Source organism: Hippoglossus hippoglossus, chromosome 14 (assembly GCF_009819705.1).
Source record: "Hippoglossus hippoglossus isolate fHipHip1 chromosome 14, fHipHip1.pri, whole genome shotgun sequence".
Taxonomy (NCBI): domain Eukaryota; kingdom Metazoa; phylum Chordata; class Actinopteri; order Pleuronectiformes; family Pleuronectidae; genus Hippoglossus; species Hippoglossus hippoglossus.
The window spans coordinates 21,081,647-21,109,547 of record NC_047164.1 but is presented as its reverse complement, the minus strand read 5'-3'; the positions used below and the strand labels follow the sequence as shown (position 1 = coordinate 21,109,547).

Below are 27,901 nucleotides of genomic sequence, written 5' to 3'. Positions count from 1 at the left end.
AACAATGATATTGATTAAATCACACTGGAACACAAACAAGGACAGAAACACAATAGGATTGAAACCACGAGCACAAACATCTAGAGTCACACACGTCGGTGACGTTAATGTCGTCAGGTGAACCTGATGGAGAGGAGCTCACCCACGTCGACGGACCAGAGACAGATTTTAAAAGCATCAATCATACAGTGTGGAAACAAGAGGATTTAACCAGCCAGAGGGAAACCTCCAGTGAAGCCCAACATGTTTTGATTATGATGTTTTACCAAGATGAAATCAGGAGCTGAGTTGAAGTGTCAATCACAGAAATGCACGTGGCTTTAAATTACCCCTGAATTTAAGAGAATAACTGACTATTTATGACATTTCAGTTTGTTCTGTTCCATGGTTAAATTACACTGAATGTGCCATAGGAAACCCCAATATTAAGTGTGACCCAAGTAAAAAACTGGAAAATGATACAGAAATTATAGGAAAGATTTAAATACATACACCCAGAATTAGATCATGTATCAGTGTTGTATATAATAGTCATTCTAAGTTATAAATTATGCACAGACTTTCACAAAGATACTGTTTACACCCCCCCCACCCCCACCCCACCCCCCCTTCAGGAATCCCACCCACCACCCTTCCATCTCAGTTCATGACAGTGCAGTTTTGGTTGACATGCAAGACCAGGCCCGAATTATGTGAGGACGCAGGGGACAGCGCTCGCTCTACGAATTCACATCCTGCTTCTTTTTCTGGAATTTCCTAAACTGCGACTGGATGGCGACGGCAGCCTTCTCCGTCTCGGGGTCCTTCATGTCGATGTCGAAGTCCTCCGGCACGTTGTTCTTCTTCTCATCTACAGAGAGGACAGGGACCGTGGTGAGAAAAGGTCACGACTGACATGTCTCAATTGCACCTTTAGCGATAATTACTGCAGGCCAGGGCTGTTTCACGTTCAAATATAGATGATTATATGTCTCAGGCAAGATTATGGATGTATGTGTGTTTACACAGCCATAGAGAACCATATATTTGTATTAATTAGACCTCATTTATTAACAAGAACCTTTGTTTATAAGTGTCAGCTCAATGATTCAACTATTGACGGATCATGCTGTTTTCGCTGTTCAGAGATGAGTGCTGAAAAGTTTGAAAGTGGAGATACTGGAAAGTATATGTCATGCTCGGATTAATTAACATACCAGTTTCCAACTGAGGAAATGCGTAGTGCATGCATTTTTCTACCTTCTTTGGGATAACATGAGGATTCATATTTAGAGACGATTACATTAGAAGCTCTTGTCTTTCTGAAAGAAGACGTCATCTGCACTGCATCATTCATCCATCTGACTTGTAGCATCTCATTCACGGTTTAGAGTTGGACCAGCTCAAAGACTAGAGGCCAATCAGGAGATAGAGAGTGCACTTCACCTGGTTTCGTACAGTTTGTTATTGTGTCATATATGTAAAAGCTGTAGAGGTGAACATGTTCATATTTACTTCATTTCGTGAACCCTCCTCCCTTCATTCTTCTCCTGATCTCAGACCCAAACATTAACGTCTACTTGGTTTAAGATGGAGAACACAATGACAAAACACCTGCTAAACAACTGCATCAATGTCAGCATTGTCACTGTGATTGCATATATATGTTTTAAGCAATGATTTAAAAACAGGGCTAGCAAGTCTAATCTTTTCAGGCAATGAATTCCAGAGCCCTGGGCCCTGATGGCTGGTCACTAAACTGAGGAACTACAGTGTTGGTTGGAGGATCATAGATTCCAGCTTGGAGCGTATGGAGTTAGTAGCTCTGTCCTATCACTGGGGGCCAGACCACGCTGAGCTTTAAATGAATCTTAAAATCAAATCTACGTTGAAATGGGAAATCGTGTTTGCACTGATAATAAGACACCGTGCACATTATATTTGGGTTTAATTACATATAACAATCAATTATGCTGATCTTCTATTTTCACCCAAAATAATTTATTCTATTTCTCCTACGTTTTTGATTCTTGTCAGAGAGGAAAAGCATAACCTGTTCAAACAGAGGCTAAATAAACTCTGGCCTATAATCCAACAATTATTTAACCAAACAAAAACTCAACAAATGATTGAAGTCATTGTGTGCAAAGAAACTAAAACGTCTTTGCAGGATTTACAGACAGTTTATTCGGTTGGAGAATTAAAGAGGGAATTTGTTCAGGACAGTAGAGAAATCAAGAGAACTGCTCTCCACAGATGAGATGTCAGTGTTTAATTACACAAGACAAACTCCTGTAATCCTGCATTTATAAATAAACTGTCATCATCTTCATACACGCAGCAGATCAGTTCATATTGTCAGACCACTTTTATTAATCCTCACACTGTCCACTAATGAACAGAGTGGGACATTATCATTTACGGCAAAACCACAATGTCAGTGCTCAAGTGGCAAAATGGTGAGTACAAGCCTGAAGTCAAGCCAGTGTGGAACGGCTCGGACACGTGCGCTGTGGAGCTGACACAAGTGGAAAGGTTGTGTTTTATTTTTAAAAGATGTGGCTGAAAATTCTTACTGTAGAAGAAGGATTTACAGGAAGACAAAATTGCAACGCGTTAGCTGTGTCCAAATTCAGGGGCTGTGTCCTTCAGAGGATGTGGTCTATGCAGCTCATGAAAGAGACGGCCTTCTTGGGCCCGCGTGGACCATGCACCTGAACTGAGAAGGTCTGGTCTACAGGGGATTTCTGCGATCTGTGTCACCGGCTCGGCTCGCCCCGCCCTCACTGCTGTCTCCTAGCAACAGAGCTGCAGTTGGTTTTTTTAACATGTTCCCTGAAGCCTCGGACGTCTCGTGACCTGACAGCGCCATTCTGGGAGGGATCCACCCGTTGGAGCGTTCGTTTCTCTTGGACGAAAGGACGCATTCGTCGGCCACATCGAAATGGGACAGTCTGGTCGCGCCACTGTGAGACAATCGGTCTTCAAATGAAACCCAACGAAAGATGCAGCCCCTGATTTGAGACACAGCTATTCACTCACTGCTGCCAAAAGGTCAGTCGTTTATTCAAGCAGCAGTTGTCATGCAGTACAGTGCTCCGTGCATGGTGGGGCTGACCTGCCGTGCAAGGTGTGCGCTCCAGCATAAACAGCGATTTTTCCAAGTGACCTACTTACGTTTAGATGGAACCTTTGGTTGACCTTGAGGTCCTTGGATGAAACACGTGACAGTGAAAACAAATTCATATTTCATGATTGCAGAAGCCACACAAACCTCTGTCTCTCCTCTACACACACACACACACACACACACACACTTTTCAACACTCTAACCTGCCCCACAGGGTCGATACCCTTTACACCACAGAGAGCGACTTCATGGGCCAGGAACATCACACGCTCAGTAATGTGCTGTGCTGCAGCGCGAATGAATCACATTGCCACAATGGATGATGGGATTATTTCCATAAGAGGTTTGTGAAAGGTCATGTTTAAATTGGTTCCTGTGAGATTTAAGGAAACCTGAGAGTATGTGGACAATGATTGATGAAGGCTGGAACAAACCACAAAGACACGACCTGTGAAGCCAATCAATGAACACTGAACCGCAAGTGTGACTCTAAGTGGGAACACTTTGATCCCTCATGGTGTGTGGTTGTGTAAGTTGGTGTTTTTTTTATACAGACATGATGCTCTTCAGGTGATTCCTCTTGTTATAGCTCCCTTAACAGAGTTAGCCTGTGAGCTAGTTGGCAGGCAGACGGCAGATAACTGCCTTTCAGACTGTCATTATTTTATACAAAAATTTCAGTCCACAAATTTTCCTTTTCCATTAAACATTTTTGACTGAAGATTTTTCATTTGAAACCTTGAACTTGTGTGCATTGATTTTGGATCATTTTAGCTCCAGACAAAAAACAATGGGGAATGTTAAGAAATAAGAAGGATCAAGTTAAGGAAAATAGGGAAATGAGGCAACATGTGGATTTAACAATGAAATGAATGGAATTATAATTTGTATATTTTAACATTTTAATTCTAATCTTAAAATGTATTCTATATAGATGATAATAATAATAATCATGATTTATAGCACTTCTCTTAACAGTGCTTCACGAAAGGATAAAAATACAATAAGACTAAATCAAAATTCACACAGAGATTAAAGTTTTTTTTTTTCTCCAAGCAGCAGCATTTTGGACCAATTAAAGGCAATGGAGGGAAGCCCGACTAATACATGTATAGAGAGGTTTACGGAAATCTACTCAGAAAAAGGTAAAGACCTGGATGACCCTGTGTGACTCCTCAAACAACCATCTTTACATAGTTCTCACAAAGACCAGAATCTAATATAAACATCAGATTTCTTACACCTGGTGATAGGGCTCCAAACAAAAAGAAGAAGTTTCTGCAGTGTGATTTATTTCTATGTCCCACCTTTAATTTGTTCTCTGACCTTCTCTTATCCTCCAGTTAATCCATTGTACGTTTTCTAAATATTTGCACTATAATCTGCAGGCTGTGATCCAAAGTGCCACTGTACAATATAAACGCACAATAGATCTGGGCTGGATTTTACTGCAGCTGCCAAAGGGAAATTGATGAAGATTTACTGCTCGACAAACGTCTCTTCTTTTCTATATAATACATATGTCAACTGGATTTGCCTGCAGTACCCAATAGTAATTGAGGGATAGTGTGTAGATGTGTGTAAGATGTGTCTGTTTTAATATCTTTGATGTGTGTGGTCACTTGTCGTACCACCCACTCCCCCCTCTCTCTTATATCTAATAATATTAGATTATATTGAAAAATGTTACCGTATGATGCAATAAAATGATTTTTTTATAAAAGAAAATTTTCTATACCGTGCATTTATTAGACTGAGTTAAAGTTGAGTAAAAATTCAAAACAACAGAAAGTGGAAAGAAATGAAAAGAGATAGAAAGAACAGAGGGCACATGTCAAATGAATGCAATTCACGCCTCGGTCAAATTCAATGAAGCTGCCTAAAATCTCTCCCGATCTCTGCCGGGGTGTTTCCCTGCGGACTGAGCCGGAGCCGCACTACACTTCATCATCCCCGAAGTCGGGACAGGAATCCATTTCAGTTTGGCTCCTAACAGTGTTATCAGCGGCCCCAGAGAGACGAGAGGTGACACGTGGTCTCCAGGTGCACAGGAGCTGCTGCTTTATGTGCTGAATGGGTGTGTGGAGCCATTTAACAGTGAACAGGCTCCTATTAACCTGCTGCAGCCACTGTGTGAGGAGGAGATTACTCGGACTCCTCTGTGTGTTGTATCGCACGCTGCCATGAAACCTAATTTTTAAAGGCGCAAACTGCAGGAAGTGCTCAAAGGATTTAAAAGCATCTAGTAGAGAAACCCACAAACACATCATGATGAATGTATATTTATGATAAATATATCAGCTTTTCTCCAAGCCTCGTCAGCATCTGTTCATTGTGTGACGCGGGGAGGAGAATGTCAGAGTGATTCTCGAGCGTCTCTCCCGAGCTGAGGCCGTGAAAACAAAGCAGTTCACTGCTCTGAGGTTCATTAGAAACAGCCCTTTGTTCCTGTTTCTTCTCAGTTTTGCCAAGATGACAGTTCTGCACTTAACACCATTTATGAATTTCAAAGGGTCCTGCCAAGTACAGTGAGTCCAATTTTACCGTTTCTAACTCAAGGGATTTGAATTACATTATTATGCCAAAAATACCATGGCCTAGTTTTCAAAGTAGGTCTCCCTGTAAATTGCTACCATGGTGGAGGAAACCATAACCACTGAGGTGTGCTGGTCCTCATAGGAGAACAGGAGAGAGGCGTGTTCAAATCTATTCTTCTGTCAGATTTTCTCAATGATTGTGTGATCTTTAATACACTGATATTTTACTCAGTGTGTGATTAAGAGATAAGAGACAGACAGCGTTGTGATACCCAATGCTCTTACATCTCTGCTCCTTAGCTTAAAGACAATAACATCGGGAATCAAACACCAGGTCACATTTCCACTTTTCCACTGAGCTCAGAGACGCAGGGTCACAGGATCGGCGTCACCTCCAGTTACATTTACTCTGTAATTTTGCAGTGACTGTTTCCTCCTCTTCTACCAACTCCAAGCATAAGAATATTGCCACCAGCACAGATGCTTTCCCCACATTTTAGTATGCTACTGCATGTTTATTAAATAATCGGAACTTTTAAACTTTTGCTGCGACTGGTTGGCAGCAAAAATGCTGTGATTTGGGGGCTTTTGAATGCAGGAGTTTTACTTGTAAATTGTGCTATTGCTAATTTGAGTAAAAATTGATAATACGTCTTCCACCAATGCCATTAACCATAGTATTAAACGTATAATCAGAAGGAATATAGGACTAGTTATTGTTGTACAATATAAATAATGTATTTAAAGTTTTTGTTGCATTCACTCTGGGGGTTGGGCGGTTTTCATTCTCTTGATTTAGTATCAGTGTATTGATAAGATGTGAAATCAACGGATCAGTAAAACCAGTTCAGTATTAATAAGAAGAAGAAGAAGAAGAAGAAGAAGAAGAAGAAGAAGAAGAAGAAGAAGAAGAAGAAGAAGAAGAAGAACAAAAATTATAATATCAGTAATAAATGTGAAACAATCATGATAATGGCATTGTGCTGTTGCATTGGAGCACAAGAGGTAAAACAATATCTGGAGCTTTATAAAATGTTGGTTAAAGCAGCACATTAAGAATATTGTATAATATATTGTATTTGCATTGTATTTAAATGATTTGGGGGGTGAGTTCAGACTGGTGGTCAAAAATACCTTGGCCAGCAGATGGTTTGCTGTTTCCAGTTGTTGCTCCAGATGCTTGTCTCTGCAAAGACAACAGAGAAAAACATCATCATCATTTGTTTCTGAATATGAAGCAACATCACATGTGGATAAGTGATGAAAAAAATGTGGAATGTGTTTTCATTTATTCCACAAAATGCACATTTACAGTGGAGATCACGAAACAAGTTTTAACACACAGTCTGGCTTGTTTTCCCAACAGGAAAAGCATGATGGGAAGTCATGCTCACACTGAACTACAGTGCGTCTCGGTGAACATGTTGGAGGACAGCCTCTGCTCTGTGTGAGGGCAGACAGGATGAGCTGTGGTGATCTATAATCCATGTTTCTGCAGCGGAGGCACGCTCTCTCTGCTCTAACAGCTCCCAACTGTTCTCCCCTGACAGACTGGTGCTGCTCTGCAACATTACAAGAAGCACTCAGCTCCCAAAAATAAGACGGCTGCTCCACACCGCCGCGCGCACAGGAGGAGACCTGTCTGCATCGGTGGCATCACTCATGTCCTCAGCGTGTTTTCCCGAGAAAGATCATTTTGCATCACGTCGAGCTTTCGTGCATTAAAAAACATTTTTTAACTTAACATTCTGCTCCTGCAAAAATCAATGTGTTTCTAGTACGAGAGCATCACTCATACAGCTGAGCCATGTGGGTGTGATTTGATTTAGAGCACATTGTATTTCACAGCAGAGACCGTCCTTCCATCTTGGCCCTCAGCCTGAATTATTAATCCCGTGTGTTCAATGAATTTCAAATGCCAAAGCAGTGTTGATGTGTTTGAGTCAAGTGTGAGCAAAGCGACTCAAGACACTCGACATCCTCCTCCTCGGGTCCCATGTGCCGTCATGAGAGAGAGAGTCAGAGGAAGTGAAAGTGGCTTTACAGTGTGGCCGCCATCTGCTTTTCTGTTTACACGCACAAATCGAAGTGAGCGAACACCACTGGGATTCCCAGCAGACTCTCGTCCGCTTCAGTGCGACAGCGACAGTGCCAGACGTCGCACCTCCACCCACCAGAACATGTGCGAGCATTCAGTGGCAGCCAGCGTCCACGGACAATAACGTGTGAGCGATTGTCTCTGGTGCAGCTGGAAGACGCAATGCAATTTTGAGAAATCAAGACAAATGCACAAAGTTGATATTAAAAAGCTGCTGCAGGGCAGAACTTTCTGGTGTCTCCTTCTGCTGTTTGACTCCATTTTCTTTCTTTTCATCTTCACTCCATTCTCTACTCTCCTATCATCTTTGTCTCTCCTCTTAAAGCCTTTAGCTTCGCCCGGCACTCATGCACCTTAAGAAGATGGATCATGGCTTTAGACCCAACAACAGATATGAGAAACTAATCCCAAGTTCAAAGATGTACACTTCCTCCAGCTATAAAACATTCGTGGAATTCAGAAGGGACTAGAAAAAGATCTCCCCGATCACACCTCCTCTTGGTGCTATTTGTGTCTGTGTGAGTGGCTGTGTTGTGATAAAGGTATCCTAAGTGTGAGTATTTTTGTCTCTGACTGTGACAAGAAAAAAAAAGAAAAAGTCACAAGGAAGGAACTTCATTTTGTAACTTTTAACTTAACTGTTTTTATCCAGAATTAATGCACAATCAAGTATAGAAAATAGTATGAATATTCTAAATGTGCGCACATTAATCATACAAAATTCTGTTTAGGCTAAAACGTCTGCTGTGAGGCACTGGTAGAGGTCGTAGAGCTCTGCATAAGACACCAGCTGCTTTCTGAGTTCTCCTTTCACCAGCTTCCAGAAAAACTTCCATCACAAGCTGCATGTGTGTGCTGCATTAAGAAATGTCTGTGTGTAAGATTGTATTACAATATGCACTGTATGAATTCCCTGCCCTGCAAACCACACAATTATTACAGTGTTCACAGGTGGAAAAGTCAGTAAAACTTCTTGTTCTGGGTCAGAATTTTGAAGCTGGTTTTGGAGTTATAATCCCAGAAAATGTATACACCTTCCAACTTCAAAATAGACAAAACGTCAAAGGAATACACCTATCTAAGATATAAATTGTCTTCCTTTGAAGCTTTTTCTATCAATAACAATAGTAATTCTTATGATTGCATTGGTTTGAAGATGTTTAATAAGTTGTTACATTTTACAATGATTGTACTCAAATTGTCGTTGAGGTTGAGGTTGTGTCATCTAATAATATCCGAGGTCTGGCAGGAAGATCTTCAAACACTGCCAGGCTTTCACTGAGAGCATGGTCGGTAAGTGGAACATGGGTGCTGATGAGATGTCAGAGTGTGTGCAAGACTTCTACCAGCACCTGTCAGAGCACCTCGAGGTCAATTGTTCGTCAGATCATGCACGGGACGTTATGGATGATGTAGAGAAGTACGTGATGACTCGTCTCTACAGGTATGTGTTCTGTCCTGAAACCACAGACGATGAGAAAAAGGATCTGGCCATTCAGAAGAGAATCAAAGACTTGCACTGGGTCACCACTGAGATGCTGTGCTCTCCACTGGATGAGGAGATCCCTGAGGTTTCTGACTACGTATCCAAAGCCATCATAGATTTGAGTGAAATGGAGTTGAAGCAAGTGCCCAAAGACAAACTGCGGTGCAGGACTAGCTGCAGCAAGCACGTCTTTAATGCCATCAAAGCCAAAACGAATAAGACTGTGTCTGCGGACGACTTCCTCCCGACGCTCATCTACATCGTGCTAAAAACAAACCCTCCACGACTCATGTCCAACATCCAATACATCATCCGCTTCGGCAACTCCAGGAAGCTCATGTCCGGAGAGGATGATTACTACTTCACTACACTATGCTGTGTGGTGGCCTTCATTGAGAAACTGGATGCTCAGTCTCTGAACCTGAGCTCTGAGCAGTTTGAGCTCTACATGTCAGGCCAGGCGCCCCCCCACTGGCCAAAGACCAACGGAGCTTCCTCCTCCTCGTCCTCCTCAGGCAGCGCAGCTCTCAGTCAGGTCCACACACGGCTAGTCCAGCTAAAGGGGCTTAAGGAAAGGCAGGGGTGTGTGACGGAGAACGCTGGCCAACTGAAGAGCGACCTTATCGACTGGACAGATGAACTGGAGATGCAAAACCTCTCTTCAGCCACAGCGATCGGGTCTGCAGCACAGTCAGCAATTGACTCTGATATCATTGAGAATGAGCTCCTGCCTCCGCCACTGCAGCCGTAGGTGCTTGGTTGACGTGTAGAGGCTTTACTCCACCCTCGCCCTGTTCCTAGACATTTGTCTATGTAACATCAATTATACATTGAGCCAAATAGTAACGCTCCCATTGTCAATAATCCAATTAAAGGCTTTGATCAAATCTTTCTTCTTGGAGATACTTGGAGCTTAAAATGCCCTAACTGCTGTTTCACTGTAACCTTCAAGGGGTGAGCTGCAAACACAAGAAAACCCAAACAAAATGATGTCAACTATACTAAACGAACTCTGTGTTACCGATCTAAATTTGCAGATTACTGGAGGATATTGTCTCTGGTCTGCTGCCTGCACAGACTCAGTATGGATGATTTGGCACAGGCGTCTTTCCCTAAGTGAGATCAGGTTAAAGAACTGAATTCCTTTCTCTAGTGTGTGGCTGTCCACTTTTCATTAACCTGCACACCTGTCAGCTGTGACCTTGACATCAAGCCATCTCCGTCTCATTGTGAGGAAACACAGACAGACGCTGGCGAGGGACAACATGCTGTGGAGCCTGCTATCATGATGATTAACATGGGCAGGTGCCACTGGCGCTTTGGTGAGATATGATTAGAAAGGCAGAAGAAAAGAAGAAGGAGAAGAGGAAGAAAGTTTATAGCACTTTTTCGAAATCCCAGAATGTTTTACACAAGAAGCATAATAACATCACTGGCAGTTTTATATATATATATATGTATATATGATGGAATTTGAAAGTACAGGTGTAATTGCACCCAAGACTGAGGACAGATTACAGTCTGATCAGCCACACTACCTCCAGATATGGTCAGGGACACAATGAACAGTGTAAATGCAAATACGTTGTCAATCAGAATACAACAACTACATGGGGGGAAATAATAATCACACACAACTGCTCCAAACCAGCAAGGTAACAGCAGCCAGGCAGCCGGTAACACAGGAGGCCGTCCTTTACTCGGTCCTCAGGACCAGTGGCGGGTAGGGGATTTCAGCTGGGGCCAGGGCCCTGTGGCCCCGGCCCTGGATCCACCCCCGCTTAGGACTGAGGAGAGGACTGTTTTTCAGGACACATTGGAAGGAGTGAAGATGAGACCAATCGCAAAGCAAAAAAACACAATAACAAAGTGTCATTAATGGCTACCATCGTCCTTATTCTTCCTGGATTATTATTTTATTGTCTTTTTTGGAGATGGACAAACAAGAGAGGGATGTAATAAGAGTTGGACGATGATCAGATCTTTATCAGATTTTAATGTGGACACTGGAGTCAAGGTGTAAATGGAATCATGTTAAAATCTTATCTAGATACAATCTGAACACAAACCAAGCCTTTACACATGTGATATAAAAGATGATATAAGCCATGGCTAAGTCTCAGGCAGGTCGCTGTGTAACTCTGGTGACAGAGGACTCTTTCTAATCTACATTTGGGAGCAGCCAACTGGGATCTTATACTGTTAATCTAGGCTTTGGAAGAGCTGGTAGAAACCTGCTGGGCTCACACACAGCAAAAAGAAGTGTGATGTAATGACTTTCCAGAAATATCCACGTCTTAAAGCTGCATTTTATTAAAATGACCAACACTGTATCAGCTTATTGAGTGGGCCACAGTTGTTGAGGAGGAGTTACTCAACGAACCAGCTGTGTCTGACAATCAGCTGTGTTTCCTGAGGTGAACTCTTAAAACATGGGCCTGTATTGTGGTGGAGTCATGGCTCATATGGCTCATTTTGTTTAGGTCAGTTAAAAGACTGATGTTGTTTAGAGGCAGTTCAGGTACAAACAACAGCATGATGTCACACAACAGCGTTCATACTTTGTTCTCAGTCTCATGACGAATTAGCCTCTGGGGGCAGCAGCCAATATTTTGGGTCTTCCAGTGTCAGCAGTGGATATCGGAGCCAAGACTCCACCTTCCGTTCGGCATACATTGCCGTACAAATTGCCCCTGACAGCTCTGCAGCAGTGTGTGAGTTTGAATATGTGTGTGAATGGCTGAATGGCAAAACTGTACTGTAAAGCACTTTGAGTGGTCATCAAGATTAGAAAAATGTAATATAAATACAAACCCTATTCTGTTTACCTGGGGACAAACAATCCCTGATCAAACGTGATTGGTCAAAATAGAATTGCAGATGCACAATCTGTTTGTAGGGATAAGTGCAAAACTACACATGCAGGTATGGTTATTAGAAGCCTATTGTTTACAATCCAGTTATCAGATTGTGAATGCTGAACTCCATGACTTTCTCAGTAATTGAATGGGTATTAATGAGGAGGTGATTTAGTGTTGTCAGTTAGTACGTACACACATTGACCATCTCACATTTCCCCCCTCTTAGACCAATGGGTGCCACTGCAGACAAACAGTCCCAACAATGGCGGAGCTCCTCCCCAAAAGGATTAACCTCTTGTCATCTGAGGTCACCACAGTGTGTACTTGTTTTGTGAATATTCCTTTCCTCTCTATACCAGCTTTTCCTGTGAGGTTTCAAATTAAAATCCTGCTTCTGTGATATTACCGTCTTCGTATTACCAGTATAAGATTCTCTCCAGCATCAAAGCCACAGTATATATCACAACTAAAGAGCTGAACATGCTCGGTGAAGCTATTCTGAATAAAACAAGACATTCAAAGAGAAAAAGCCTCTTTCAGACACAGCCAAGGTCGGTGGGAGCAGCAATTATAGGGAGGGCAGTCTCCGCTCCTATGAATTTGAACGTCTCTTAGGGGTTTATAATGATACAACTTTTTCAGCTTCGCCACTGCAGCTCGCCATGTGACCATGGCAACAACAGAAACCAGTGAGGGAAACAAGAAGCTGATTTTAGTCTATCTGAGTTCTCTGAAGGACGAAACAGAAAATACACATCAGTGAAGAGAAACGGTTTTGCAGCAACATCAGCCCAAACATCAGTCTGATTATTTGGTATGGGACCATAAACAGCAAACGGAAGTTGCCATTTATTAATGATGTCATATCAGTGATTATTTCCTTTTTACTGATATTAAGAAACAATCCTCTGTGTTTAACGGTGTCTGTGGTGATGTTGCCAGTTGCCAGGCAGCCGCCATGGCAGGAACCACTCGCTGTCTGAAATCATCTTAAGAGTCTATACAGCAGCAGCTCATCTTAGTTACATATGTTAGCAAATATCTATCCATCTATCGATCCATCGATCGATCCATCCATCATCTATCCATCCATCCATCCATCCATCTATCTATCTATCTATCTATCTATCTATCTATCTATCCATCCATTCATCATCTATCCATCTATCTATCTATCTATCTATCTAATCAAGTCTTTATTTGCAGCAGCTTAATTACTGCAGGTCACTTTTACAGTTTCAGAAAGAAAACTGCCACCATCATCATCACAGGCGAAGCAAACAGCCCATTCTAAACAGGCAGGTTGAGAAAAGGCACAACACTAGTTGGAAAAAATTAAAATCTGAATTGATCATGACGGTAAATGAAAAGTCAAGGAGTCAAAATCGGTATCACATTTCATGGTTTTACATTCAATAGTTATTCAGACATTTCACAGAAAACCACAACTATTGGTGCCATGATACAAAAGGTCAGGGCATCTTAAGGCCTTAAATATAAGTAGAAAAAGACTTTGACCTGAATTGGTGCTACATTAAAGATAATCAGAATCATTCTCCTTCATCCTCTGCATCAAATATTTGCTGAGATATTTAAATTGTTGCTGCTGGTTCTATATGTTTAAACGTATATGTCAGTCGCGACAACAGCCTTAATCCTGCTTTATTATGCTTTGAATTTTTCCCTTCTCCTGAGCCGAGCTCACTGAGTAGATCACTTTACTATCTGCACTCACTCTAATAGTGACTATACTCGTTGATTTACTCCAGGCTGATGGACAAACACACACAAACGTGGACAGACACTCCCTCAGTCCTGCCAAACAGGACAGCTCCTCATTGGGAAGCTGAGAGGAGATCACGAGTCTCCCACGCCTTCAGTGCCAACAACATGGCGAGCTAAAGTGAACCAGCACAGTGTCGCTGGCTGGTGTTTGAACGTGTTGTGTGCAGCTTGGGCAGAGATGCCGCGTTGTCACTCTCCCAGAGGAGGAGCCGGCTTCTACTACCATATGCTGAAGACAGAGGGAGCTTAACAAATGGATAGCAATGTTGATAATTATGTCGCTAATGATGACGACCTTCTGTACAAGTGTGTGTGCCACATGGGTCTGTGTGCTCTGGTTGACTGACAATGTACAAAACATAGAATTTGTTTTTTTGTTCTGGATCAGAATCCACTGATTTCAGTATCAGCCACAGTGTACCAGTGTACCATACTCATATATATATATTTATTAACTGTCATAAACAGCCATTTGTCCAAAATATCATTATCACTCCTTAAATTCCATGTGACATGACCCTGATTCAGAACACAATAACTAATGACACAACCTTTATCATTATCCAGATTCAAAGGTTATACTCTAACAGAAAAAAGGTGATTCAGTCTTAAAATGCTGTTTAATTGTTTTTGCTGCATTTGAACCTCAGTGCTGAAAGTGATTTCACTCAAAACCCTGCGCTCGCACTCAAATAAACACTGGTTGTGTTTTATTTTCCAGCACTCCAGCTTCAGCTCTTCTCCTCACGCTCACGCTGCTTCTTTCTGCACGTAAAACGTCTAATCTCAGATTTCTCCTCTGCTCTCAGAATTTCCTGTGCACTTGGATTTCTTTGTGCAACAAATTCCCTTACCAACATAATGCCAGTTGTAGTGTTGACAAGTACAACTGTCCCACCGAGAGCCGACGCTTCACGCGGCATGAACATTTTGAGTGAGAGCATTACAAAATCTGGACGTGAAGTTAATACGTTTTGCTCGTGAACTGAAAGACCAGCCTCTAGAATAAAGATAAGGAAAAAAAACATACAGTGCGATCTTCAGTGATGTTTTGCACTGAGGTAAGTTGAAATAGACAAAACCTTTTTGGTGTGAATATTTAATTTAAATACTCGTGTCCGTCTCATTAGATTTGTAACTTTCCTGTTTCTGATTTAATCAGAGCAGAGTCAGGGCTACTTGGAGTGCTACTGGTGCAGAGTGTATCCATACAAATAAATGATATACAGCTGTCACTGTAGCAGATAGATTTTTACAAAGGCTCTAACAGGCAGAATGAGTTGTACTACTGGTTTCTTAAAGGTTCAGTGTGTAGAATTTAGAAACATCAAGTGGTGAAGTTGCATGTTGCAGCTGAACAACTCTCACCTCACCCTCCCGTTCCAAACATGAAAGAGAACCTGTGGTAGACTTCAGTTGTCATAAAAACTCAAAGGTGTTCAGTTTGTCCAGTATGAACAGTCTACTGTAAAAAACATGGTGGCCTCCGAAGAGAGGACCCACTCCTGATTTAAATATAAAGTATTTGAATATAAAGGGTTGATTCTAGTTTAAAGAAAACAACAATTCATTCAATTTAGATGATTACACACTAGTGAAAATATCACTACGATTATTATTTTATGTTCAATATCTGCCAATAGGTCCCTATCAGCTAAATATTACACACTGAACCTTTAAAATCTGTGTGATGCTCCAACATGAGTTGGTAAAACACAACACTGGTATGATAGTGGTCGGCGTGGAGGGAATTGGTAAAATAAATAAATTACCTTCCCAGTGTGTGGTGGGCTATTTTTGGTACTTATGGCAGCTCAGGCTCCACAGAGAGGCTCCATGCTGCACTCGGGATCTATTAACAATTTAACGAGGAGACAGCAAAACTAGGTCAGAGACAGCTCATCCCAGCACCATTACAATTCCTCAGCAGCTTCCCCACCACCAGACTGGAAACAGGGATGACAGCGTGGAAGAGTGACACCGCTGAGGGATGATTGACCGAACGAGCAGCGTTCTGCAGCGCTGCAGGCAGTCACCGCGGTCCACACTGTACATTGTAATTAAAACGACTCTCTCTTTCTTATAAAGCTAATTGGCTTATTTAAAAGAAGGTTTACAGCTTGTCAATATAAACTACAGCTTGAGTTTCTTGGCTGGTGTAATGTTCTGTGGAGGAAGTGCAGGTACAACCAAGTTTAAACAGAAGTTTTTCTCAATAAGTGATAAAACACTGGTTAAAATAAGAACTGGTTCAAATTCTTACCCTCTCGTTTATTTGAACTAGTGCAGTGCCTGTTTGGAATGGGCTGTTCTCTTGGCCTGTGTTAATGCTCCAGAGTTACTTCAGAATTATACCTTGTCATTAGTGTGCTGGAGCTTTTTCTAAACAGTCTATGGTGCAAAGTGCAGTTAGAAAACTTTGTGCTTGTCCTACCTGGTTTATCTGCAATGATTTTATAGTCAAAGTTTTTCATAAGATTAAGCAGAATTCGCTTTTTTGGGCTGTTTATTACTGTTCACATGTGTGGCTTATTTAAGTTAATAATTATTTACTGAATGAGGTCTGTTAAGCAATCGACAAAATAAAAGATGTCTAATTCAGCTCAATATAAAGTGTCACAGCTCCTCTTTAATCCACTGTGCCCCCTATTGTTTTTCCCCTTCCCTTGTTTTGTCTCCCCTCCGCAGGTGTGTACCGTCTCCCTCTGATGACTCTGCGGAGGCGTGGCCAGGGACAGCTCACCACCTCACCTGCAGCTCATTCGCTGATCATCGGCAGGATATCTACCCTGGTTGTTCTCTCAGTCATCGCCAGTTCGTCCAAGTCACTACAGTGGTAGTCTCATGTTCTCGGCCGCTCTGTTTTGTGTAATCAAATCATAATTCTCTCGTGTAGCTTTATCTTGTACTTACTGTGCTTCTCCTTGTTCCCCCAGAACTCTACCCTCCGGCCCTCCTGCTTTCCCTCCTCGCTGGCGACATCACGGAGAAATATCCTTCGCCCTCCATCATCTAAACCGCATCCACGATCCAGCTTTATTGGATTAATAGACACCCTTAAATTTCCATACTGCCTCGTGCTCTGTGTTCTGTCTCTGCACTGAGGTTTAAAGACACTTTAAACGTAACAGAATGAACTGGCCAGCTATGGACCCCGCAGAGTCAGACGTACTCCGCCATGCCATCAAGGTGCAGGGAAACCTGTTGGGACAACATGACCGACCCTTAAAGGATTAGGGGACTCTGTGAACTGAGTCGGAGACTTGTTAACACAACTCCGAGATTCGTGTTTCAATTTATCCTTCAATCAATTTCAAGCTGATATGAAGAAGGTTTTTGACCACCCAGTTAGAGGCAAGGAGGCAGTTGCTTGCTTTCGCTCCGACAGGGTACAAGTTCAGTCGCCAATTATGCAGTCCAGTTCCGCATTCTGGCCGCTGAGAGCAGCTGGGATGTGCTTGCTTGACAGAGCGTAAGGATGAATTAGCGGTCAAGATAATACAGAATCCTTATATAGATTTATTCTTTAGACTCGGCTCACTGCAGCAGAACATCAACGGAGATTTAGAGAGAGGCTTTGGCTCTTCTACGGCCAGCCTGGCCACACCCTCGTCCAGTGCTCTAATCGGCCCAAAGATTAGGCTCATCAGGCAGAGGAGGCACCCTGTTGAGCCAGACACAATCCTCCACCAGCAGAGCCCCATCCCGAACTCTGCTAGACGCCAAGCTAATAACTAATTCTCTCTCTTACCCTCAAGGCCCTGGTTGATTCAGGTGCCATTGAAAACTTCATGGACTCAAATCTGGTATCACAGAGCAACATCCCTCTCGCCCCACTTCCTGAACCCATAGAGGTTAATGCCTTAGATGGCAGACACCTGGCTAAGATCATCCACCACTTTCCTCCATGACTTAACCTGAAAAGGAAGTAGGAGCAGAATTATTTTTTGTTAAAAAGAAGGATGGCTCTCTGCGACCCTGTATTGACTTTCGAGCCCTAAACAGTATCAAACAAGTTAAAAAAACAATTATCCACTTCCCCTGAGTGATTCAGGTTTTGGAGCCCTTCACGAAGCCTCCATCTTCACCAAATTAGACCTCCACAACGCTTATCACCTGGTCCGGATTAAAGAGGGCAATGAGTGGAAAACGGCTCTCAACACCCCCCCGGGACACTTTGAGTAACGGGTGATGCCGTTCGGCCTCACCAATTCCCCTGCCGTTTTGCAGGTGGTGATGGAGTGGCCCATTCCCGAGACCCGGAAACATCTACAATGCTTACTGGGAATTGCAGACTTCATGGAGTACAGTAAGGTAGCCACACCCCTTACAAGACTCATCTCATCTACAGTTCCTTTCACCTGGTCTCCTGATGCTGACAAAGCTTTCAAGAGACTTAAAACTCTGTTCTCCACCGCTCCAGTTCTTGTTCACCCAGACCCTTCTCAACAGTCCATGGTGGAGGTTGATGCCTCGGACACTGGGGTGGGGGCCATCCTCTCCCAACGCTCTCCGGGGGATAGCATGTTATACCACTGTGCTTTTTTTTCTCAACGCCTATCTCAAGCTGAACAACAATTATGATGTGGGTAACTGGGAGCTAGTTGCGGTGGTGCTGGCTCTGGAGGAGTGGCGGAACTGGTTGGAGGGGGCAGAGCATCCTTTCATTGTGTGGACTGACCACAAGAACCTGGCTTATCTTCAGTCAGCTAAAAGATTAAACCCTAGCTAGGTGGGCTCTTTTCTTGTGGAGGTTTAATTTTTCTCTAACCTACAGACCCGGTTCCCGCAACCAGAAACCTGATGCCCTCTCAGCCCCTGAGAACTCCAGCAAACCTCCAGAGTCCATCCTCCCTCCTTTGTGCATTGTGACAGCTGCCTTCTGGGAGGTGGAGTTCCAGGTTAAGGAGGCACAGTAGAAAGATACCGGCCCAGGTAACAGTCCTCCTAACCGCCTCTATGTCCCTGTCCCCCTCCGATCCTAAGTGCTCCTTTGGGGGCATGCTTCCAAGCTAACATGCTAACGCATCCTGGAATTCACCAGACGACACTTCTGGTGGCCTAGCATCGCCCAGGACACTCAGTCCTCCGTCCCCGCCTGCTCGGTCTGCGCCCGCGGAAAGGTCTCCCACCGACCTCCCTCTGGACTCCTTCGACCATCAACAATCCCCAGTGGTCCATGGTCCCATATCGCTGTGGATTTCGTCACTGGTCTCCCCCCATCGGCAGGTAACACAACCATACTAACCATTGTTGACAGGTTCTCTAAGGGGGTACACTTTATCCTTCTTCCCAAACACCCCTCAGCCCTGGAGACTGCCGAACTGCTTACACAGTATGTTTTTCGGCTGCATGGTTTTTCCCCTGGATATTGTCTCTGACCGAGGGCCCCAGTTCACCTTCCAGGTAGGAGGGCTTTCTACCTAGTACTGGGAGCATCTGTTAGCTTATCCTCCGGCTATCACCCTCAGACCAACAGGTAGACCATTCGGCCCAACCAAGACCTGGAAGCAGCTTTACGCTGTGTCTTTGCCCGACATTCCTCATCCTGGAGTTCCTACTTGGCTTGGGTGGAATGTGCCCATAACTCTCCAGCTCCGCCACATGTATCACACCGTTCACTGTTCACAATAATGTATGGTTTCCAACCACCTTTGTTTCCTTCTCAGGAGGAGGATGTGGTCATCAACCCATGCTCTGTGTTCTGTCTCTGCGCTGGGGTTTTAAGACACTTTAAATGTAATAAAATGAACGTCATGCTTTTCCTTTGAAGACAACTTGCTAATGAGGAATGAATGTTGCTGCCATGATGGAGATCAGCACTCGCAGCAACCCTGAATGTCTGTCTGTGTCAGTCCAAAATAAAAATCTAATAATCAGATTTTTTTTAAATGATTTGGTGGGACAGATATCATTGGCCTCAGGCTACCAGTTGCAGACCACTGCTGTTGTTTACGCAAGAATGTCGCAGAGCATCATGTGTCCAGATCGCACCAAATCCAACATTGCACCTCCCTGGAACACTAAGAATGCACATGCCAAGTATGAAGTCAATAAGATGAATGGTTTGCAAGATATGTGTTCGACAAACAGGCAGACAGACGTTTGTGGAATTAGTAGGTAAATTGGAGCAGGTCAGACGACCGAACAGCAGAGCAAACTGTTGGCCGCTTTTTTGCACAAAATTGATCCAGGCCAAGCCTTTGCCACAACAAAACATTATATCATCTGACGGTGGTGCAATCACATGCATGCAGTGTCATCCCTCTGGTAGATTACTGTCTACCATGAACATGGTATTTCTGGTTCCTGTTTATCCTGAAATTGATGTGACAAAAGATAAAGCTGCTGTCGTAACTTTCTGAAGTAAAACTAGTTGAAAAGACGACGATTCAACTTGGGTTTTGCAAAAAGTGTCGTCAGTGCATCTCTACTTTCTCCAGCACAGTATCAGCTGTCAGTGAGCACATTGTACCACCTCACTGGCAACTAGCTCCGCAGTGTGTCTGATGATTAATTAGTGAAGACTTTGAGTTTAGCTTCTTTCCATTGTTCTGCATTTCTAAGACCCTCTTCAGTTTCCAGCTCATTAGCTGTCCACAGCAAAGAGAAAAACACGTCTGTCACATACTACTTCTGTCAATAATACAAGAAACAATGACAACAAACTCAGATTAATTACTTGCTCTTCAGGAAAATATTTGGAGAACTTTCACCATACTTTAGAAGTAATAATATTAATAAAGTTAGAGGATGGTTGGTTATGTGATCCTTTCTCCAGAGTTTGCCTTTCACATATGAAAAACACAGCAGGAGATTCTCTGGGTCAGGTTGACCAAAGTATTTATTCTGCCCCAGAGATCACGTGTCTTTGTTTACAGCACAACTTATCACCAGACACTCCCGAATCTCTTTTTGTCTTTCCAAATTGTCATCGTCTTCTACTCTTATGGCTCCTGAAGATATTTGTATTCTCTTTGTTGTGGGTTTTTTGCATTTGTCATCACCAGGCACACTTACTCCCCCTGAATCCTCCAGAGAACCTATGTTTTTACTTAGGGGCTGGCAGGAAAACCATTTTGCGTTCACACACACAGCCCCTCTGGATAATTTCAGGCCCAGTGCATGTGCGAAAGCTGGTTACAGACAAAGGATGTCTCCCTGCGGAAAGGGTCATTGGACCAGAAAACTTCTGGAATCACAATGAACCAGTGAGCTCTGGTATCCAGAAGCACTGTTTCAGAAAAGAGATGCTCGGTTGTTAGTTCCATTCATCCTCACACTGGAGGTAGTAATCTATGAGATATATAAAACCACAACCATCTGCATGTATAGATACCACTAAGTGAGATTTGATGTTGTTTTGTCATTGGCACTGTTGTTCTTTTGGCAATTTGAGCAATACGCCCTTTTAAATCTCATCAGACTATTCCATATACACCCGGTGGCAAGTTCTTGGCTGTTGAACAGCATCATTACAGAATGAGGTGGGTACATTTTGTCGTCCAGCTGGAGTCGTTCAACTAAAACTAATGGCATAGCAGCATGGAGTTAGCAAAGTACATTAGCATGCATTAGGCAGAGTATGGGCCACAGCAGCAGAATACATTAACTGTAAAGTCCTCTCTCTTTCTAAAAGCAACTGTAAACACATCGCTGAAGGGATAATTAAAAAGGGGAATAAGCAACACTTTTACGGCTTTGTTAACTGTCTGCAGAATTTGAGTTCAGGTTCCATCCTGTTCTTCAGGTACAAAAAGACACCAACCACAGAGAGTGTTCTGATTGAAGAGAGCGCTATCACTGACTGACTGAGTGGTGTGGTGAAAAATGTCAGTGACAAAAACAAAAACTTCATTGTGTCTCAAGCTAAATAAATATATGAATAATTGATGAGGAGATATTTTTAGTCACATCCTCAGCGTCATGTGTTGCTACTGTTGGATCTCTGCTTTAATTATCTGTCTCGCTGTGACTTCATTGTTTGTGTCAGTTCCAGGCGACCACAGCAGCTGGAGACAGGGGAGGTGGTGGGGTAAATCCCGGGACATCCGAGGCTGTGACTGGAAGATTTTATTTAATACAGTCGATTTTAAAAAAGTTTGGGATTTATTGTTCTAATCCTCAATGTAAACCAGAGAGAAAAGCAAAGGTGAATGGTTAACAAGGCACACAGGGATGATGTTGTGGGTTTCTATCACTTTTAGGCTAAATTAACATTGCAGACTGGAAACAGGTGGTGGTCTCAAGTGTTTAATGTCAACAGCTTTCTGTCTGTGGGATTACACGTATATGCAATTCCTCAGAAATGATGTACAAGAGCCTTGGGGTGAGGTTCTGGGCAGTTTTATCGTAATCTGCTCTATTTTTTTCTCCTGCGTCGACCATTCGCATCCCCACTCTTCTCTCACTGATGTTTGTCATTTTCCCTCTGCAAAAACCAGGATTACCCCCGGAGGCCGGGTTATGGCGAGTGAAGGCTCCACCAAAGCCTGTTGTCAGTTTAGATGGATTACAGATTATTTCAGTGTAATCTCTGCTCATTGTTTAAAGTGGGATTAAGGTCAGTCAACATGTCTCATGACAAATCACAGAGAGTCGCAGATTAAAATGGGTTTATATTTCAGGTCAAAAGGTAGGAGAAAAAAATCATACTTCATATTATATCAACACATTTCAAATTGTCCTGGAAGGTTTTCCTCCAAATTTGCAAGCTTTTTGTTTCAAATCACCACTTTAGTTCAGTCTCAATCACTTTATCAGTTGGAAGTCAGCAAAATGGAGTTTTAAAGAAAATCCTTCTCCAACCACTTTTCTCCCATGTCAGCTCCTTTTTACATCGATCAGCAACTTTTAACACTCTTATCTCATTAATTTGATAAAAAGGGCTCTGGTCCACTTTGGATGATGAAACAAATGGCTTTGCCAAGTAGCCACCACTCTCACTGTAATTAAAATACGAGGTAGGTGAACACAGCCAGAGACCACTTACATGTTGATGCATTGATTGAAGGGCAGGTCGTCTATGACATCTCCTTTAATACTGCTTATGGCAGTCTTTCAATAATTACACTCTCAAACAGATTTTATACAGATGAGTGAGGAATTGCCATTTAATTATTCATACCCCCCCCCCCCCCCACCAAAAAAAGGCAATCAATACATCACCATAAAAACCACTGCAATGAAAATGTTTAGATCTAACTGTTCGACCTGAATATGCTCCCGATTTCAGTTGAAGTAGTTGAATCAGCATTATGCTCTACTAGGAATGCTTGCGTAAGTGTACTACCAAGGAAATGTTTGTGTACTATGAACTGGATGAACCGGTGAACTGTTGGATCAAATACGCAGTGTCTGTGCACTTAGGAAAGAGAGATCAATATCACTATGCAGCAGGTTGCAGGACGCGTGATCACGAATCAATAGCAACGTGACTGAGGACAGCTGTGTGTTCCAAACTTTGTGTATAAAAGCCAGCTTGTCATCAAAGACATTTGTCAGACTCTTGAGCCTGCCGTGGCTATAAGAGCTCTGTCCCTATTTGGCCAAATAGAAACACTGTAACTTTGTTTGTGTTCAATATGCCTTGAAACTCCATTGAGCATTGATTCGATCATTCAGTGTAATTGTTTATTTCCTCACCAGGGGATTAAATGCTTATTCCCACCACAACCACCATCCTGAAGGCCAGTGGAATTCTGCAAACTCTAATGTAAAATCAGCACTTGAAGCACAATGTGCTACAGTTAGCCTGCAGAACTACAGCGATCGCACAAGAAATTCATATTTCCACTCATGTCCTAAGTGTTGTGTGCATCAGCTTTTGGCAGCTTTCATCAATACTCCTCAGTTACACTAATGGAACGACAAAGGGAATGACAAAATCTATGTCAGATGTGAGAAAATTAAGAGATGTCAGTTTTTGACAACTTGGTCTTATTTTTGGATTTGTGGACATCTTCCTGTTGTTTAGGATTTTACATCACAACACTGAATCAAGTGATGATTTGTGGAAATGTATGAAACGTGAGCTGTCACTGTGTTTCTTTAACATCCATCACAGTCGACTGACTCTCTACATGTAATACAGTAGTTGTGCACACGGTTCCCTGTACAATAAGGAACTAGAAGGTAACTCTGAGAGCAATACCTCCCCCACGGATAATGTCCTATCTCGCCACGTCAAAGCAGTGTTTCCCATAAATACCTTGACGGTGGCGGCACCCATATCCTAATTTGTCCTTAACCTTTTTTACACTTTTCAAAATATCATAAGAGAACTGTGTGTTTTGTTTGGTCGCTGCATTATATAGCTGTGTGCAGCGCTGTTTGCCATGTGCTCGCCCGCACGCTGACGCTAGCATCCGCAGTTTTCACCTCTGTTACAGCTGCAGTCGTGTGTGTACATGAAGGGGCATGCAATGCAGTTCTCTCTCTCACATGAGAACTTGTCTTTCACTCTTCAGTCTGCGTACCTGTCACACACAGTTTAGTTACGTTTTATTGTAATCTGTCCGGTAGTTTTTATTGCTGCAAACTAACAAACAAAGCGAAAACACAACCTCCTTTGGCGGAGGTAATTATTTGTGACATTTTCACCCCCCTCCCTCCAAACAGACTGGTTGAATAAATCTGGTTAAACTGTCGACTTGTTTAAAGTCTGTGTGATGGCCTGAAGATGTCGCCGTGTTCTCGAATCTCAGAGGGAGATACAATAACTTTATGGTCAAACCAACGAACATGAGACCCAAGCAGTGATAATTCACAATTATACTGTAACATATTCTCTGTTACTCTCTAAACTCAGCCTTTCCGAACAAGATCGATTTAACCTGACCTAACACTTGCTATTGAAGCTCTGCGTTCATGTAAACTAGCCTCTGATCTCTTGAATTAGTCAGCAGATAGACTTTAAAAAACATGCAGTCTAAATACAGTGTGAGTCTAAAAGCCCTGCCAGTGGCTCCCACAGGCTGCACTGCTGCTGCTGCTGCTCACACTCCATGTGACCAAAGTGATCTGAGCACAACTGACCGACAGTGACATCTTCGCCGCCCGGCAGAGCAAAGAAGCTGATTAAAGTTTAAACTCTAAATTGAATTCAGAAATCGCACACTTCGTCTGAGGTCGTTGAGGCAGATATGATTCTTGTTTTGACCATGAGCATTATTTAACTTGACCAAGCCCCTTTCCTCCACTTGCCTCCTTTCAACATACTCTGTAAACTGTAGCTTCTACGTGTGACACTGAATCCATTGGACAGTTTTACTAGAACACAGGCCGACAGTAAAGAGATGATGCATGACAAACAACAGTCCCATGATGAGTACCTTTACCCCCCCAGATCCACCAGGGTGCTATGTAGGTGCATCTCCTGGTGAGAAACTAACTGGTAATTGGGTACAGAAAAAAAATCACTCTTTTACTGAAAACCACTGCAGTGGAACTGACATATCTTGGCAGCTGCACACAGTTGGCTGCAGTCTCTCCACTGAGTGCCATCTAATTAAAGTTTTGTTGAACAACCTGAGGCTCAAAATCGAGGAGGAATAAGTCTCCAGATCATCATGTGAGACAAACAACATATCATTATAGCAGCCACTAATCACAGGGGGCGACACACAACTCTTTACACCAGCTGGATAGAAAAATATGCTTTTTTTTAACATATAAAAGCCCCAAAAATATCAAAAGAACACAATGACTCAAACGCCTTCATTACATCGATGACTACTGGATTACACGATTTGGATTGATTAGAAGTAGCACAAGAAGGTGTCACTGAACTGTAAGGTTGTACAGATGCAGTATCTGAAAATCAGATAGGAATAAATAGGAATGAGCAGATTTGACAAATCATTTAAGGTGATTCAAAACATGTAGAATAAATAGTGACATACTGGTACTGTTATTTCTAGGTGCATGATTGGCCGGGTAGTGCAGCCTGGAAACGCTGCATTGTTCATTACTATGGAGACAGGCAACCCATTTAAGCTACTTTCACAGCAGGAGCCTCAAACTGCCTGACGTTTATGGATCCTACCAGAGATGACTCAGCGGCATGTCTTACCAGTTATGGCCTCACTTCTTCACATTAATCAAAGCACAGTGTAATTAATTATATCGATTTTCAAAATGCTCCCAATCCATGCAACTACAATGTTGGCTAATTTGTGGGATTTTATTTTAAATATGTTAGTAAATCATAGCAGGGCTATATATGTCAGTCAAGCAGTTTGGATTTAGTGGACAGCTGTTAGTGCAGTTACAATTATATACTGCCGGTACTTTACCTGCGATGATATTATCAATATTTAAGTGTCTCTAGAGAATTAAGACTGTATTTTCATATGATGGAGACCCTAAGATGGGGTTTGACAGCAGGAAATGAAATATAATTAAGCAGGATTTCTCTCTTTGGCGTAGAAAGATTGCACTGGAGTGCCAATAATCCTGATGAGCACCAGGGTACCATTAAAACAACCGTGTGGATATGAACAGTCAATGAAGAGCACTGGAGTAGATTGAGCCTGTTGTTGATTTTTTTAAATTATTATTATTAAATTATTCATTCAGAGCAACAACTCTTTATAGGTTCATGAATCCATAGCTGACATGAGATGCAAGTTCATTTCCTGGGTTTTTCTCTGTGCAATGTCTTATTTATAAGACTCCAGCTCCGCTGTAGAGGGTAGAGAAGAAGATCAGCTACGACTGCGCCGTGTGACACTGAACAAAAAGACAGTCTGCAATAAAAGATTCATAATGACCGACGAGGCAGAGGGGGTTCACAGCAGTTTAGATGTTGAGGCAGCTCTGATCAGGGAACAAAATCTCGTTCTTCAAATAAATAATATTCATTTTAATCTGGAACATCTTCTGCAACTATATTATAAGCTCCAGGAGTTGACCCCACGCTCAGCTGTGTGGAGCTGGACACCATCCACCACAGGCAGCACGACATGTATAACAGGACACAAAATAAAAGCAGGATTATACAGTATATTAGTCAGCTCACTTCCTCTGGGTGAACAAACTCATGATAAGGTCCTAGTGGAGCCCGCGCGCCCTCGTGTTATTTTTCTGGCTTAACAGCAAGCCTTGAATAATTCAGTGACTATGTGCTCTTTGCCAGTGGATCGTCTTTAAGGGAAGATTCTTGCAGGGTCTTTTCTAATCTCCACTCTGGTATTGACTCATCCCCTCTGTCGTCCACATTGGAGTTGTAATGGCTCAGCCTCGTGAAATGATGCACAGCTCAAAACTGCCTCTGCTTCATCCCAAAGTAATTCATGCTGGAATTAAAACATACTTACCAACAAGAGATGTAGTAAAGTCTCATGGACTCACTCACATTGTCATTGTCATTTGCCATTGGAAGTTTGGGAGATTTGTCACTTATGGTCTGTTACACCCTCTCTTAAAAATACCACAGTCCTTAATGTGTCAGCACATCACAGAAGGAATCACTGATTGGGACACAGCAGGTGACTGACAGGTTTGATGTTATGGTCCAGTAGCCATATACAGGAAAATGATGAAAATAAACTGTGTGTATTAGACTTATTCTCTGGGCTAACTCCTGACACACGGTGGATACGGGAAATGCTGGTATCCAGAGAAGGATTTATATGTAATCTCCTCCTCTGAACATCCACCCACAGCCCATTCTTGATCAAACATTGTTGCATTTCACACCCGAGCTTTAATTCTGCGCGTGTTTGGACAAAGTGCCCAAACGCTTAAGAGCGGATCAACCTGATATTATACCTGTGCGTCGCCACATGTCTTCTTCTGTTCCTGTCCTGTGAACTTTTTTTTTTATTCAATCACCCATCAGGCACCTACCTCACTCATGGCTGCGCCGCGTGTGTCTTCGTGTGGGTCCGGTGATGTGTGGTGCGCTTCCTCTCCGGCTGAAGGCACAGTCCTCTCCAAGACGCTGCGCTCGCACACGCGCAGGCTGCTTTTATAGCGCGCACAGCCTCCGTAGAAACCAATGGGCTCAGGCTCTGCTCGCCT

General features: G+C 42.8%; 2 protein-coding genes across 3 annotated transcripts; one reads left to right on the top strand and one right to left on the bottom strand.

Annotated features, from left to right (window-relative positions):
- Window positions 1-117: 117 nt before the first annotated feature.
- On the bottom strand, window positions 118-27,901 carry pcp4a (Purkinje cell protein 4a). Of its 2 annotated transcripts, XM_034607118.1 has the most exons (4): window positions 27,728-27,901; window positions 6,781-6,832; window positions 3,157-3,189; window positions 118-850 (listed from the first exon to the last, which is right to left on the bottom strand). In XM_034607118.1, exons 1-4 carry the CDS (start codon window positions 27,734-27,736, stop codon window positions 720-722), a joined length of 225 nt encoding a protein of 74 aa, XP_034463009.1. In that variant the 5' UTR covers window positions 27,737-27,901; the 3' UTR covers window positions 118-719. The 2 variants fall into 2 exon arrangements, with proteins under 2 accessions (XP_034463009.1, XP_034463010.1); XM_034607119.1 differs by lacking the exon at window positions 3,157-3,189 and having other exon boundaries at window positions 27,728-27,876.
- On the top strand, window positions 8,992-9,981 carry LOC117774586 (rab5 GDP/GTP exchange factor-like). The gene has a single exon (XM_034607117.1). It carries the CDS (start codon window positions 9,031-9,033, stop codon window positions 9,979-9,981), a length of 951 nt encoding a protein of 316 aa, XP_034463008.1. The 5' UTR covers window positions 8,992-9,030.